This window comes from Chelonoidis abingdonii, chromosome 1 (genome assembly GCF_003597395.2).
Source record: "Chelonoidis abingdonii isolate Lonesome George chromosome 1, CheloAbing_2.0, whole genome shotgun sequence".
NCBI lineage: Eukaryota > Metazoa > Chordata > Testudines > Testudinidae > Chelonoidis > Chelonoidis abingdonii.
In genome coordinates, this window is record NC_133769.1 from 71,215,539 (window position 1) to 71,230,236 (window position 14,698).

At 38.7% G+C, this 14,698-nt stretch overlaps 1 protein-coding gene across 1 annotated transcript; it reads left to right on the plus strand.

Moving 5' to 3' along the window:
* The first annotated feature begins 121 nt into the window (after positions 1–121).
* THAP2 (THAP domain containing 2) lies at positions 122–14,203 on the plus strand. The gene is made up of 5 exons (XM_075066464.1): positions 122–402; positions 2,021–2,216; positions 8,111–8,876; positions 10,836–10,903; positions 13,618–14,203. The coding sequence occupies exons 1-3, from the start codon at positions 332–334 to the stop codon at positions 8,483–8,485; spliced, it is 642 nt and encodes a 213-aa protein (XP_074922565.1). The 5' UTR covers positions 122–331; the 3' UTR covers positions 8,486–8,876; positions 10,836–10,903; positions 13,618–14,203.
* The last annotated feature ends 495 nt before the right edge of the window (positions 14,204–14,698 follow it).

Genomic DNA, 14,698 nt, shown 5'->3' on the forward strand with positions numbered 1-14,698 from the left:
GCTAGCTGTAGTCTCGCGAGAACTAATAATCCCCCTCTAGAGGGGAGGGAAGCCATGGTAGGTTGTGTCATAGAGAGGGGCCGCGCGCTGTGTCATGGGAGCTGTAGTTCTGACCAGCAGACGAGGAGCGTCCGTTATAGAGGGGCGAGCCGGCAACGAGTCGAGCCCAGCCGTCCTGCAGTGGGGTGGGGGTGGATAACGGTCTCCGGGGCGGCGGCGTCTCCCGCCATGTTGGTGAAGGGTGTGGATGGAGCAGCCGGGACGCCGCCATCTTATTAAAGGGAAAGAGCGAGCCTCGCCACACAGCCCCGTGTGCCGCCCGTGAGAGGAGATGCCGACCAGCTGCGCGGCGGCGGGCTGTGCCGCCGTCTACAACAAGAGCGTTAACGTCAGCTTCCACCGGTACCGCCCGGGCTGGGCTGGGGAGGGTTGGGCCGGCTCTCCGGGCGGTTCTCTGCCCCCGGGGAAGCCGGGTTTGTATTCGCGCCTTCGGCTTTCTAACCAGTGCTCCTTCCACCGCCCTGAGAGCGGGCTGTTAACGCGCCGCTGCCGCGCGGGGCGGCCCCCTGTCTGCGCGGGCCGCGGCGCTGTGAGCTTCGGTCAATAAACTCCCCACACTAGTCACCCGTGTAGACGCGGTTCAGCCCCTTCCGGGCCGTCGCTCTGGTGTAGTTTCTCCTGCGCTATGGAGCGCTCACGGAGTTCCGAGCCCATCAATGACCCCGTCAAAAAAGCGAATTCCGGGTAACTATTGTTATAGGCGCATAGCCTCGAACCAAGATCTCAAAGGGTTGGCCAGGTTTTTTTTCCCTTGAAATTCAGATCTGCCCTATAACAAGAATGAAAGTTGAGCATTTGAGAAGGGAAGACATTGTTAGTCAGTCCTGTCTAAAGCTGCCATTTGTTTCTTTTGACCTCTTCTAAACTCTAATGTCCAATTAACAGCTGGGAGAAAGATTGCATTTGTTAAAGAACCAACAACCTCACCTCTCCAGATAAGGGGTGAACTCTCAGTATGCCCCTCTGAGACTCTCAAGCGGCCCTTTAGCCACACTATGGAAGGTCAGATATTATTCCTGGTAGTTTTGTGCTAAAACACAAATTTGAACATTTGACAATTGAACCTTTTAGACTTTATTTATACATTGAGGCAAAAAAGGGGGGGGCACAAACCCCATTTTAAAAACTCCTTTACCAGTCCTATTTAAATCTTAGTTCAGTCACTTGTGGTTTTTGGACTTAGTATTTGAAAGCTAACTTCTATGCACAGACCCCTCAAGTCACACTAAAACTACAGGGAAACATTGTCATTTTATATTCCTTGTAAAGATGAATTGCAGTGGGTTTCTTTGAACAAAGCACAAACTTAATTTACTTTATTTTATGTTTATATTACAATAGCACTTGGAATCCCCAAAGTGGATTTGGTTTGTGTTTTTCCCCAAAGTTTCTCCTTCTCCTCCCCTCTTTATTATTATTTATCTGCAGTCAAAGTGAAAAAAGACTTGATAGATTTCAAGACCAGAAGGGACTGATGGTGAGGTAATGAGCCATCTGTGAACTAGAGCCTCATTAAGCCATATGCAGGGGTGAGTCATTCCTGTGCTCAGCGCAGCCATTCCGCAAGCCAGGAGCTGGTCTGGTGATTCTCAGTATATACCAGCCTCACAGGAGACACAGCAGCTTGGTCAGCCCAGCATGACTTTATGGCTTGGAACACCACTACTTGATAGAGTGACAGACTTTACAGGCTTCAGTCTGCTCCAACCCTGCCCTTGTTCCACCTTAGCTCCCAGCCCTATTCTTGGCTTGGTCCAACCCTTCTCTTGACTCCAGCTCTGGTTCCTGGCCCAACTGTCGCTGCACCAACTTACTTCCACTGCACCAACTGGGCCGCACCCTCTACTTCTTGTTTTCTGACTTCTTGTATAACACAGGCCTAGAACTTCCCCCAAATAATTCTTGTATAAATAATACTAATGATATCTTATCTAATTATTTCTATGGTCTTTTCTCTTAGATTTCCTTTGGATCCCAAGAGAAGAAAGGAATGGATATGTCTTGTAAAACGCAATAATTTTATGCCAGGCAAACACACTTTTCTTTGCTCAAAGCATTTTGAATCCTCCTGTTTTGACCTAACTGGACAAACTAGACGACTTAGAATGGATGCTGTTCCTACAATTTTTGATTTCCCTGCTCATCTAAAACTCAGGGTAGGTTATTGGCATGTATGTCACTCTCTGAAGTCTTCTGCATTTTTTCAGTTTAAAAAAAACACACACACACACACAAGTGACCATCCTATACAAAATTGTACATAAATTTAAAGACAATAAACTCAAACAAAAGGTTACTTAAACAGTTTGTTCTTATTTTACAGTCATAACACTATAGCATATCTTCTACACCCGTCAGATATTTTTAAATGGAAAAATGTGCTTATAAAATCACCAGTGTTGGTAGGGAAACAAGAGTATGAATAGTATGTGAAATTACTTTTTTTTTTAACCTTTTTTTGTTGTTGTTTTTTAAATGGAGATTGTGTCCCTTTATAAACACACACAACTATAAATGTATTGCTGCCCAAAACTCATCGCAGAGATGCCCTCAATTTAGTCATTTAACATTGGTATGTGGTACAACATATTTCCAATTTACTAGAATAGAAATATTTAAACTTTTTGAAGAAATGTGATTCCAGAGAAGTTTCTTCCTTTGGCAATTCAGCATGTTTACTAATATGCCCCAGTCCTTTTCTTCCTCCCTTCCTTTAGCATCACTTGCTTTACTGTTGTTACCAGGCAAGCAGTTTTGTAACTCTCTCACTTGCAACTTATACTAGCACAGACCATGGTGATTTGATTTAAATCATTTGTACTAATAATGATTTAAATCAGCAAACTGGAAACCTTGATTTAAATTAGCAATTTTAATCTATTTTGTATTTGTGCTTTCTAGTTATTTTTCTAAAGGAAGGTTGATTCTCATTGGTTGGGAACCATTAGAACATTGATTTGCAACTAACTAGCGTTCATAATACATTTAGTGGTACTTTTTTTGCTAACCAGGTGGATATGCTATACGTATATGCATTGTTTGAGATAGTTTAGCTTACATTTATTTGGATTCTGAAGTTTTACTTTTTTATTATGTTATAAAATTGTGAATGATTTTCTTATTTACTAGATGTTTTTTTTTTTACTTGTGATTTGGCAAGTTTTATTTGGATAGAAACTCAGATCTAATTAAGTGAAAAAACATCATTATAAGGGCTTCTTTAATATTAAATAAGACAAAAAGTGTATCAAGACGTTTATACAAATATTTTGCATTTAAAATTGACTTGATTAATCAACGGAAGCGTAATATGTAGATAGTCAATTGAACTGATTGTTTCTGGTTACTATGTCCCTTTTAGAACTAGCAGATCTCTCTCCCCTTCCCCCCCCTCCCCCCATCAGAGGCCTTGACTTATTTTTCTCAGTGGGTGCTGCACTTCTGCCCCTGTTCTACCCCTTTCCCTGAGGCCCTACCCTCACTCCGCTGCTTCCCACTCCCGACACCCTCCCCCCACGCCAAACAGCGGCTCGGCCCGCAGTTGCTGAGCACCCTCTATTTTTTTCTGTGGGTGTTTGAGCCCTGTAGCACCTATGGAGTCAGCGCTTGTGCTAGTATTTATTTATAGATTGGAAAACCAGCTTTCCTGCTTTTTTGCTTTTTTTTCAACTCAGTCAGTATATCAACTTTGAGTGCACAAGACATTGAACTGAACTAGTTGAATAAACTGAATTGAAGAAAATATTCTCTCTGCACCTGCAAAAGAGGCTACTTCTGTAAGAAGTTGTTTTAACACTTCAGCAACCAGTGGTTCCAGGGTGCTTAGCCAGTGGCTCCCACCATTTCAGTGGTGTGACTTTCTTTAAAACTTCAGCAGCAAACATGGATTGCTTAATATAATTGTGTTGTAAATTATTTTAATAGATTAAAGTATATGTAGGCTTTAAAATAGGTTGTCAATTTCAAATGAATTTTAAATAAATAAGACCTGGTTTAATTTAAAACACTAGTTAATTCATTTTATCTACCTTTGCGCTGACATTCTACAACTATTTGTTTTTGCCCATGGTGTTTGAAAACCATGAACAACTGCTGTTGCTTAGCAGTTTAAAGATGGCACTAGATTAGGGTGACCAGATGTCCCGATTTTATAGGAACAGTCCTGATTTTTGGGTCTCTTTCTTATATAGGCTCCTATTACCTCCCACCTCGTGTCTCAATTTTTCACATTTGCTGTTTGGTCACCCTACACTAGATGCTGTGATCACGGATGAGGTATTGTAGAAGTAGGAGATTAAAATGACAATAAATGGTTGGGATTACAGTTGATGCTGCACTCAGTATCTGAGCTGTTTGCACGAAAACAGATGATATGCTCTGTTCAAATTACTTATTGCTGTGTTATTCAGCAAAGAAGCAGTTTATTCATCAGTAATTGAGTTTTAGAATGAGCTGCTACTCTGAAAAGTAACGCACACTAACATCAGTGTTGAAAACAAAATGTGATCTCATCCATTTGATGACAGGTGATGAAGTAAAGGAGAAATTGAAACGTTTTTTATTGTATTATATGGTATTTTATTTTGGTGGTGGTATTTTTTTTCCATCTGAGAGAAATTGATTGAGAAATTCAAACATAAAAAGGGGAAATTAACAGATGAAGAACATCTCTAATCTCTGTTTCATAGTAGCTATTATAGCTCATCCTAGTGACTTAAATTTGAAGCTGCAGGGTAAGAGAGCTTCTCTGAGCTACATTTGCCTGTGTGCCTCTGAAAGAGTACTGTGGTTGCTGCTGAAGCATATAAAAGTAAAGGATGTTTTTCTGTTTTGCAAGATCCCTTTTGGTTTTGACACTGAAGAAATTCTCAATGAAATGCAAATGGAATGGTTTAAACTACTAGAAAGCACAGGTCTTAGAGTACTGAAGCCAGGAGCTGTTCTGTGTTCTGCTCCATGAACGTTGCCTACATATTCAAATTTGTGCAAACACCATTTCAGCAGCACACATTTGTGGAAATATTTTTCTTAAGGGATGACAACAAATCTGCATACATCTGCAGCTGACAGCTACTATGTAGAAAAGTCTCTCTAAACTGTCCAAAAATCTGCTTTATTTTACTAATGAGCAAAGATCACTAGATTGGTTAAAAAATCAGTATAGATTCCTAAAATTAACATATAATAGGAGGAATTCTAATGGAGGCCTGTCCACATTTTTTTAAAATATGTAAACTGTGAAAAGTATTGCTTCTCTCATAGTCCTGGTGATATTTTTTTTCTATCAAGGTGTAGGTGTTCCTGATACAGCAATTACTACAGCTGATATTCAGGTTCATGAGCAAAATGCCATTGCATGGATGAAATTGGACAGTTGGCTCAAAATTAATAACAATACTGTGTGTTTAAATGTACCTAGTTACTGCAGACTTAGTATAGTTCTGTTCTGAAAAATGAATTTGTAAGAAATGGCACTTATTTGTCAATTACTGTGAATAAAAATGGGGAACACTGTGCAGTTACAAAGGTTCACTATCTTTTTACTATTGCCTGCTTCCTCCCTCCCACTTGGTTCCTATTCATTTTCTGCATCTTGTCTGTGATTAGACTAAGCTCTTTTAAACAAAGATCATGTCACTTCTGTGATATTACAGTGCTAAAATATTATGCCTCAGTTTTGACTGGGGCACCAAAGCAGTGTAAATTCCATTCAAAATAACTATTAAAAGAACTATTAAGGTTGAAAGGTGAGATACTGAGAAGATTTTTCAGAATTAAGGTTCCTATGCAATTTGTGCATATACATGATGATATCTTTAAGTGATAACGTACTCCCTCCCTCTTCTCCCCTGCACCTCTTCCTCATTCAGTGCACAGGATAACGGTTTTGTGAATGAGGCAGCTGTTTGTTCTTCGTTTGCATTGTGTGGCCCCATGCTTTGTTTGCACCTTTCATATGGTGTACTGAAATAGGAATTTTTAATTTAATCTCTGATTTCACACCTCATTTAGTGTTCTTGTGCCTCACAAATGGTATTTCACAACACCAGGTGATGTAGGAAAGCATTGTTATCCCTGTTTTACAGGTGAAGAGCTGAGGCGAAGAGATTAAGGGTTAAAATTTACAAAATATCCACTGATTTTTGAATGCTTCAGTGCCCTACTTGAGACACTTGAGGGGCAGTTTTTCAGAGATATTAAGCATCTCCAGTTTTCATTACTTCAGTTGGAATTATGCTTTCTGAAGAGTTAGACCATAAGTGCTGTCCACACAGAGACTTAATGCATGGCAAGCTGATATATAAAACTACAGCATGCTATTCTATCCACTAAGCTGTGGACACAGCAGTGGGTCAAAGCACACTATGGAATTTTTAGTGCATTGTAGTGGGATCCACACAGTCATTCAGTGTGTGGCACATTAGTGCACTGTATATTTACATCCCAGCTTGCTACCATAATAAGGGTATGTCTACACAAGTGGCTCTCAAACTAGAGTCGCCGCTTGGCCAGGGAAAGCCCCTGGCGGGCAAGGCCGGTTTGTTTACCTGCTGCTTCCGCAGCTTCGACCGATCGCGGGTCTCACTGGCTGCAGTTTGCCACTCCAGGCCAATGGGGGCTGCAGGAAGCATGGCACGTGCTGCTTCCTGCAGTCCCCATTAGCCTGAAGTGGCAAACCGCAGCCAGCGGGAGCTGCGATCGGTCGAACCTGCGGACGTGGCAGATAAAGAAACCGGCCTTGCCTGCCAGGGGCTTTCCCTGAACAAGCAGTGGCCCTAGTTTGAGAACCACTGGTCTACACTGCCCGCTGGATTGGTGGGCAGCAATCGATCCAGCAGGGGGTCGATTTATCATGTCTAGTCTAGAAGCAATAAATTAATCGCCGAGCGCTCTCCTGTCAGCTCCTGTACTACACCCCCGTGAGAGGCGCAGGTGGAGCTGATGGGAATGGCAGCAGTCGACTCACCGCAGTGAAGACACCACTGTAAGTCGATCTAAGTACGTCGGCTTCAGCTATGTTATTCATGTAGCTGAAGTTGCGTAACTTAAATTGGTTTACACACCCACCCCCAGTGTAGATTAGGCCTAAGGCTCCATGTGAACAAGCCCTTAGTGTCTCGGGTTGTGTACCCAGAAATAAGGAGCACAAAACTTGTGGCATACTTTGAACTTTTGGTTTAAATAGCTTGTCCATCATTTCTATGCCTCAAATTATAAAACTGCCATCAGTTTTGTATACTTACATCTGAAAACTTGATTATAATTTGTTTACTCCATAAATGAAAACAAGCACTCTAGAATTAACTCTTACTGAAACATAACATTTCAGTTGTGAGGACTGGTCTTATGGTTTGTATTGCAAGTATAAAAACTGATGTGTGGTATTTGGTGTTGTAGCATCAGCTAAATGGAAAGTAGTCTGGCTCACTTTTTTTCTCTTGTTTGTTTATAAATCCTAGTCATAGCTGCTTGACATCAGTAAATAAAACTTAAAATCTAGTCAAGTGAGGCTTAATTTATTTTTCAGAAATCAAAACTTTATTATATGATTTATATATGCATTACTAGTTACTCTTGCTTACTGCTTTTTCACAACCTAAATTTATTTAAAGGTCTAATTGCAATCAGTTGTTTGTTCACACAGGAAAAAAGCTACAATAAACTATTTTGGAACTGAAAAAATTGTATAACTTTTTTGTATTCTTTTTTTCTTAATTTTCCATTCGCTCCATTTCCAAAAGAACTGTTCTTCCTATTCTCATCTTGCACATTGTGGATCTACATAAATGATCAGGATCTGTCTTTCCCTAACATCCTTTATTAGATTAGCAGGAGTAGGCAGTGGGATACCTTCTAAACATTTATGGGGGGGAGGGGGATTACAAATGCAATAATACATATTTACACACAATGTACATGCTCCTTATATTTGAATTCTAGAAATGTAGTAATTACAGGCTAGATTAATTTGAAGTTTGGCATTTAATAAACTTGCATAGTGCCATGATAAATTTAGGTTTTATTTCCTTTCCTGTCATTTTATTTACAGAAACCTATGTCAAGAAATCTGAAGAAGAAAGATGCTTATACCCCAGAAGGGGTATCTAACTTCAAAACAAACATTAGCTGTAGACAAGTACAACTTGAACACAGTTATGCTTTCAGAAGCCCCATGGAAGCCAAGAAAAGGATAATTAAGTTAGAAAAGGAGATAGCAAGCTTGAGAAGAAGAATGAAGATCTGCATTCAAAAAGAACATAGAGCCACACAAAGATGGATAGAAATGACTTGCCTCATCAAAAACTTGGAAACAAATAATATTTTGCCAGGAGTTAGACTGGACCATATTTTACCAAATGCCTTAACAAACTTTCCCTTGGAAAATTTCAAAAATATTTTGCAAGAACAGCAAGACCATCTATAACAGCTTTGCCAATTTTAAAACTAGACTTCAAAATTTAAATTTATACTGAATATAATGCCAAAAAATGTATCCAACTTAATACGTTTTTCTAAGACATTCTTGTGGTGGTGAGGGACAACACTGGTTCTTATGGCTGCTTAATTAATTGCAAATACCCATCTATTACTAATGAAAACTTCACCACAAGTCTTTTAATTGTGATAGTAAGTTTTCAATCAGTTAATAAGAGTGCCTTATGCAAGAACTAGTTCTGTGAATTAACCATTTTTTCATTTTTAAATAATTGAGGATTGTGTTTTAGTTGGTGTTGATTGATTGGTTGGTCTATTTTTGTAGAACATCTGAGTAATTGAAATGGACCAGTTTTTGATGGAGCACACACACTATTCAGGTAAAGTTTACTTTACGAATAATAATCATCACTTTGTATTACTAACAATCAAACATAGAAATGTCTTACTAGTGAACGCTGTCCCACAGATGAGACTTTTCCACTGAGTTCTCTCTTGTCCCGGGAACCTGCATTGCAGCTGCCTAGGGTGATGCTGGAGACCACAGCCATTGTGGTGTTACTCAAGCTAAGGTCCTGTATCCTGTGGATACCTGTCCTTCTACCAAAATGGCAGACCACAATGTAGCGAGCAAGTTCCATGAGGGGTTGTTACAGAAATTTGCTGTATATGCACATGTACCTGTATATGTGTACATATACAAAAAGGTTAAGTTGTATGGAAACACAATTAAGCTAACAACACAAACTGTAATAGACACTACTTGTGAACTGACAGCAAATGCCAAAGTGATGTTAAAAGTATGGAAGTTGCATTTTGACAAAGTGCTGAAGCAAGCATTTTAGACATGCTAGATGAACAGGGTGTCTTGAAAGGCAGAATGGATGTCAGCACTGAACTGCCATCAGCAAAAGAATCAGAAAGAGCAGTGAAAAAGTTGAAAAATGGGAAAGCTTCAACAATAGACAGTGTAACAGCCAAGACAGTAAAAATCAGTGGGACAAGTGCTATCACAGCATTAGGAAAATATACAAGAAGATATGGGAACAGGAGGAGTAACTGGATGACTGGGTAAAGGCAATAGTATGTACCAATCCTGAAGAAAGGTGAGTGTCAATCTGAATAATTAGAGGTTGGTCTCAGTATCATGGAAAATGAACGTAATTATTGACAGATGAAGACTGGTTTTTGAGGAAGTAGTAGGCAAGGAAGTGAGACTTCAGAACAGGCTGAAGTTGTATTGATCAGATATTTTGCTCCAACAGTTTATTTGGGAATGGAAGTCTGAGAAGGGGGATTAAAGATAGCTGCTGTTTTCATCAATTTCATGAAGGCATTTCAGTTACTTTCCATAATGCTTTCCTCCAAAACATTAAAATCATATGGAGTTTCAATAAGTTAATTGCAATTATAAAAGTTATGTACAAGGATTCCTGTAGTGTTGCCCTAAGAGTTGGTGGAAAACTAAGCTAAGCTGGTTGGGCAAAAAGTACATATTGGTCTGGTTATTAATCTGGATAAAACTAGGTCCCTGATCGCAACCTCCAGCTCCAACTAGCTCGGTATTAACCTTTCCAGGTGGAACATCAAGCAGGTGGCAACTGTTAAATATTTGGGCAGTGTCCTAGACTGCTGGAGGATGCTTGAAATATGTAGACATTTGACATGGCAGCAGCTGCTGATATACATGGGCTCTTCAGCGGCCTCTGTGGGAAGGTTATGACATCAGGCTTGTGAGGAAGCTATGGATCTATAGAGCCACAGTTAAAGCAACTCTCTTATACAGAAATGAATTGTGGGTGCTGAGGAAGCCTTAAGAACACCACTTTATGTCAAGTGGCAGGACAAGACTCAAAATGAAGATATTTGAAGCCAAACCCAGCAGTCACCTCCAGCAGCACTACTTTGATTTCAGCAGCTTTCTTGATACAGAGGTGGTATTAGAATGGAAGAGTAATGAATTTCAAAGTGTGTGTACCAAGGAATTCACTACACGGCCTGTGAGCACATGAGTATCAAAACCTTTGATGGTGCAACAAGATTGCCAGTGATGGATATCAACTGAATATACAACTAGACATCCTTAAGCATCTTGCACAGAGATTGATCCAGTGGTGCTTGATTTATAAGAAAGCCATGTCCCTTTTGATATTTGTCATGAAAACTAAATGTATCGTTTGGGATGTTCACCATTTTCTCCTAATATAACAAAGTGATTGTTTGTTTTTTTTATTATTCATAAATTATCTTTAGATGCAGATAAGTAATAAAGCTTCAAAAGAAATATTTCCTTTTTAAAAATATACTTAATTCTTGTACTTTTTTTCTTTTATGTTTAGGTATTGTCATCTCGGAGATGTTTCGTACAAGTATATACTACAGGCATTTTGCTGTACCTTTATTTAAGGCAAGTGCTTTTTAAGTAAAGGATATAAAAAGTAGTACTTCAGAAGTGGCTAAGCAGTATACCCTACCTGTACTCCTTCAGCTTTTTTCAAATTTTAAGCTAGTTCAATATATAAATACATTTATATATTGCCTTTTATGAAGGAGGAGCATGTTAGCTGGGGGGCGGGAGGTTATGTTTTTCTGCCCCCCCTTCCCTTTTTCACCAATTAGAAGATGACCGTTGTCACATGAAGAAAAGGGAACTTAGTTATTCTCTTCAAAATATCCCATGCTAATGGTGCTTACCCTTTTTTTTTTTTTTTTAATTTTTTTTGGCATATAACTGCTTGTATTGCTCAGAAGCAAAGTTTTTTTTGTTTTTAATTCTACTTGGTGAGTATCTCTCATTCTTTCCTTTGAACACCGAGTCACAAAAATAGTTAATTTTAAAAAACCTGCCTCAACCTACTTTTTGAAGTAGATTAATGCTCTAAAAATAGTGGTACCAACTTATTCAAATCATAACTTCAAATGCTGATTATGTAAATCATGGCAAATTTAGTATTTTACAGATCTTAATAAGAACTCTCTTTATCAGTGGTGTGAACAGTGGAATAACATCTCAATCTTGATAATGTTTGGGTGTCAAGTTCCAATAAAGACAAGACTTGTTTGTCAAATTGCATAATTTAATAATAGCAGATCTTCCACACATCAGAAAAGGGGATTAATGTAAAGATAACTTATATAGCAGATTATCATTAGATACATCTTAACTTGTGGTAATACCAAGGACCCCAGTCATGGGCCAGGATTATGTTGTGTGTGTTCATACAAACACCAAGCACATACTGTTCACCCCCCAATGAGTCTAAATCTAACTATAAGACAAGAGGCCAAAGGTGGATACAGACAGACAAAGGAGCTCAAGGAAACAGCGACTTAATATTGGTCAGCATGATAGGCTGTGGTCTTGGCATGCCAGCTACTTAACTGTAAAGTTTTTTTGCAGTATTTCCTGGAGGTCAGTCTCTCTTTACATGAGCTTTTGAAGAAGGGACTTGCTGACTAATGTTTATAGGGAACTGAAATTTTGGTGGGAAAAGTACTTTTCAATTTGGTTTCTTTGGGGGCAGAGTTTTCTGGAGAGTTCACCTGGCTTTAGTTGTATATCTTTAAAGTCCAAGATCCCCAAGATTACTGTATTTTTATGTTCTAAATCTAAACATAGACTTACCTAAGGTTTCTTTTATGTCTATATTTATTTTGAGATACAACCATTTTATGTCCTGTGTTCTCATATCACTTCTAACACATCCTTTATCCTGTCTAAATATGTGTAGATAGTAACTTCCAATGGGAAACAGTGCACAAGTACTATTGTGACTCACTCTAAACATAGATTTTTATATATATATAGAGAGAGAGAGAGAGAGATCATAGAACTGGAAGAGACCTCTAAAGGGCATCGAGTCCAGCCCCCTGCCTTCACTAGCAGGACCAAGTACTGATTCTTGCCCCAGATCCCTAAGTGGACCCCTCAGGGACTGAACTCAAAACCCTGGGTTTAGCAGGCCAATGCTCAAACCACTGAGCTATCCCTCCAGAATGGAGAAACCTATGCTGGGCAAACCAGGACTACTTTGACTCCTGACAGCTTCAGCTTGCAGCAGATTGTGGTGGCAAGTCTGCTTTACTGAGCTGAAAAGTGACAATCACCTCATCATGCTGGGGATCATACAAAGTAGGAACTTGGGATCCAGGTTGGGCCCAGAGTTCATGGGACTTGAATAGTACTTCAGAATTAAATGCAATATATTGGAGGGCTTCCCATCTTATTAAGCTGATATTGATTACCAGTTTGTTCCCATCTCCGTTAGTTCATTCTCTCCTTTTGTTACTTTATTTTCCATAAATGGGAAGTAGGTTGAGGTTCTCAAGAAGTCCCCAGGCAACACTTTTTTTTTTTTTTTTCCCCCTTCCATTTTCTATTTTAATAGGGTTTGTTCCCCTGTATTTCAGACTTGTTATGCAGTTACTGCAATCAAATGTAGACTATTGCATCCTGTTAATGTTTGATAACTTTATCTGAAGTCTACTGTTAGATATTGCTTTATTGGTATCTATAGGAGCATAATTTGGAGGATTCAGGGTTGGGATGTGTGAAATGTTTGCACACAAATTCAAAACTTATGCAACACCTTATTGAATATCAGTTTTGTAAGAAAACAAATTCTAGGTTTGTCAAGGGTTTCAGTAAAGCATGTGTGTTTAAGTAAAAGTTGTAGCTGACTGAGTTAATTCAAAAGTTAATTCAAAAGTTATGCTTGGAAGTGTGAACCTATGTATAATGTAATGATTTGCGCAAACCCCCACAAAGGGAAATCCCTGAGATTTGGACAGCTTTAGATCCAGCTCTCTGGGAAAAGTAGCCCTACCTTTAAAGTTTGTTCTCTTCCCTTTGGCAGGATGGCTTTTAACTTTTGCTATAAATAAGCCCTGAAACTAAATATTACTCCAAGAAAAACATAAAAAGAGAAAGCGTAGCTAGTTCACATGACCTTTTTAGAGTTGTGACCCAGAGTCATGTGATTTTATTGGACTTGGGCTTTGTACTGAATTACTATTTGAGTGTTATTTTTTTGGTGATAATTGCAGAATGTGTGCTTTGGACACAATACACTCTTGTTCATATTTTCTTCTTAATATTTAGCCCTTTACCTTTTATTATAGGTGTCTACCGTCTCCTTTTCCAGTCACTTCTACCAAAGAAGGTTTTTGTCTTCACCTCAATTTATTGATGGGTACTGGAGCAGGTTATGTCATAACAAAAGCAATACTCGTTAGTCTGTTTTCCAAAAAAATGTAGACTTATAAACCAAATGCTTATTTTATATTAGTTTTTGAACAGAGTATAGACTTTATTTGAAATCCAGCTTATTGCATAATTAATCATTAAACACCATGCTATGTAACAGGAGACCTTAAGTCTGGTATGATCATTTTGACAAAGTGTGTATGTTTTTCATAACTTATTGTGCTAGTTTCAAATAAAAATGTCACTTTTTTCAACTGGTGTATGAAATTTTCTTCTGAGAAATGTAGTTACTGCTTATCTTATAAATATTCATATATCAAACTTGAGGATGTATATGTGCTAAACAATTATATAAAATTCCAGCGGGAGATTGTATCAACTGAAGGAAAAATTGTACATCTATGCAGCTGGCTACCCTTGAAATATTTTAATTTTATTTTTAATACTTTATGAACCAGAGGATCAAACATTGAAAAATAAACAAATTTATAAAAATTGAAACCATGCTGAACTCATGAATTACATTAAAATCTTTGCTTGTGAAAAGTGCCAGATTGATAGTCTTGGAGAACTAAATCCTGTGCCCTGAACAGATACAGCCTCAGCAGAGGGTGTGTGTGTGTGTGTGTGATTTTGTTTAACATTACTTTACAAATGTGCTTCAATGCTGATACGGAGGGACCGTTCTAGGGGTAAGGAAGTAGTTAAGACTGCAGAACCACAGCTTATTAATATATTTTTGGCATTTATAAATAAATGTTAATGAGATAGCAGTTGATAACACCTTTATCCATATATTATATCACTTGGGTATTGGACTTCAGGTCATTAAATGAGTAGTCTCTCCACAAGTGACTAAGAGAAGGCCAGCAACTCCTATACAAAGCTATGTCAAGAAGGCTTGGGATTTTTCCTTTCCTGAATTTGTGCTGGAGTTGGAGACCATGATTCCAGGTATCAATGTCCAATCACTCCTGGTTCTCTGTGCTGCTGCTA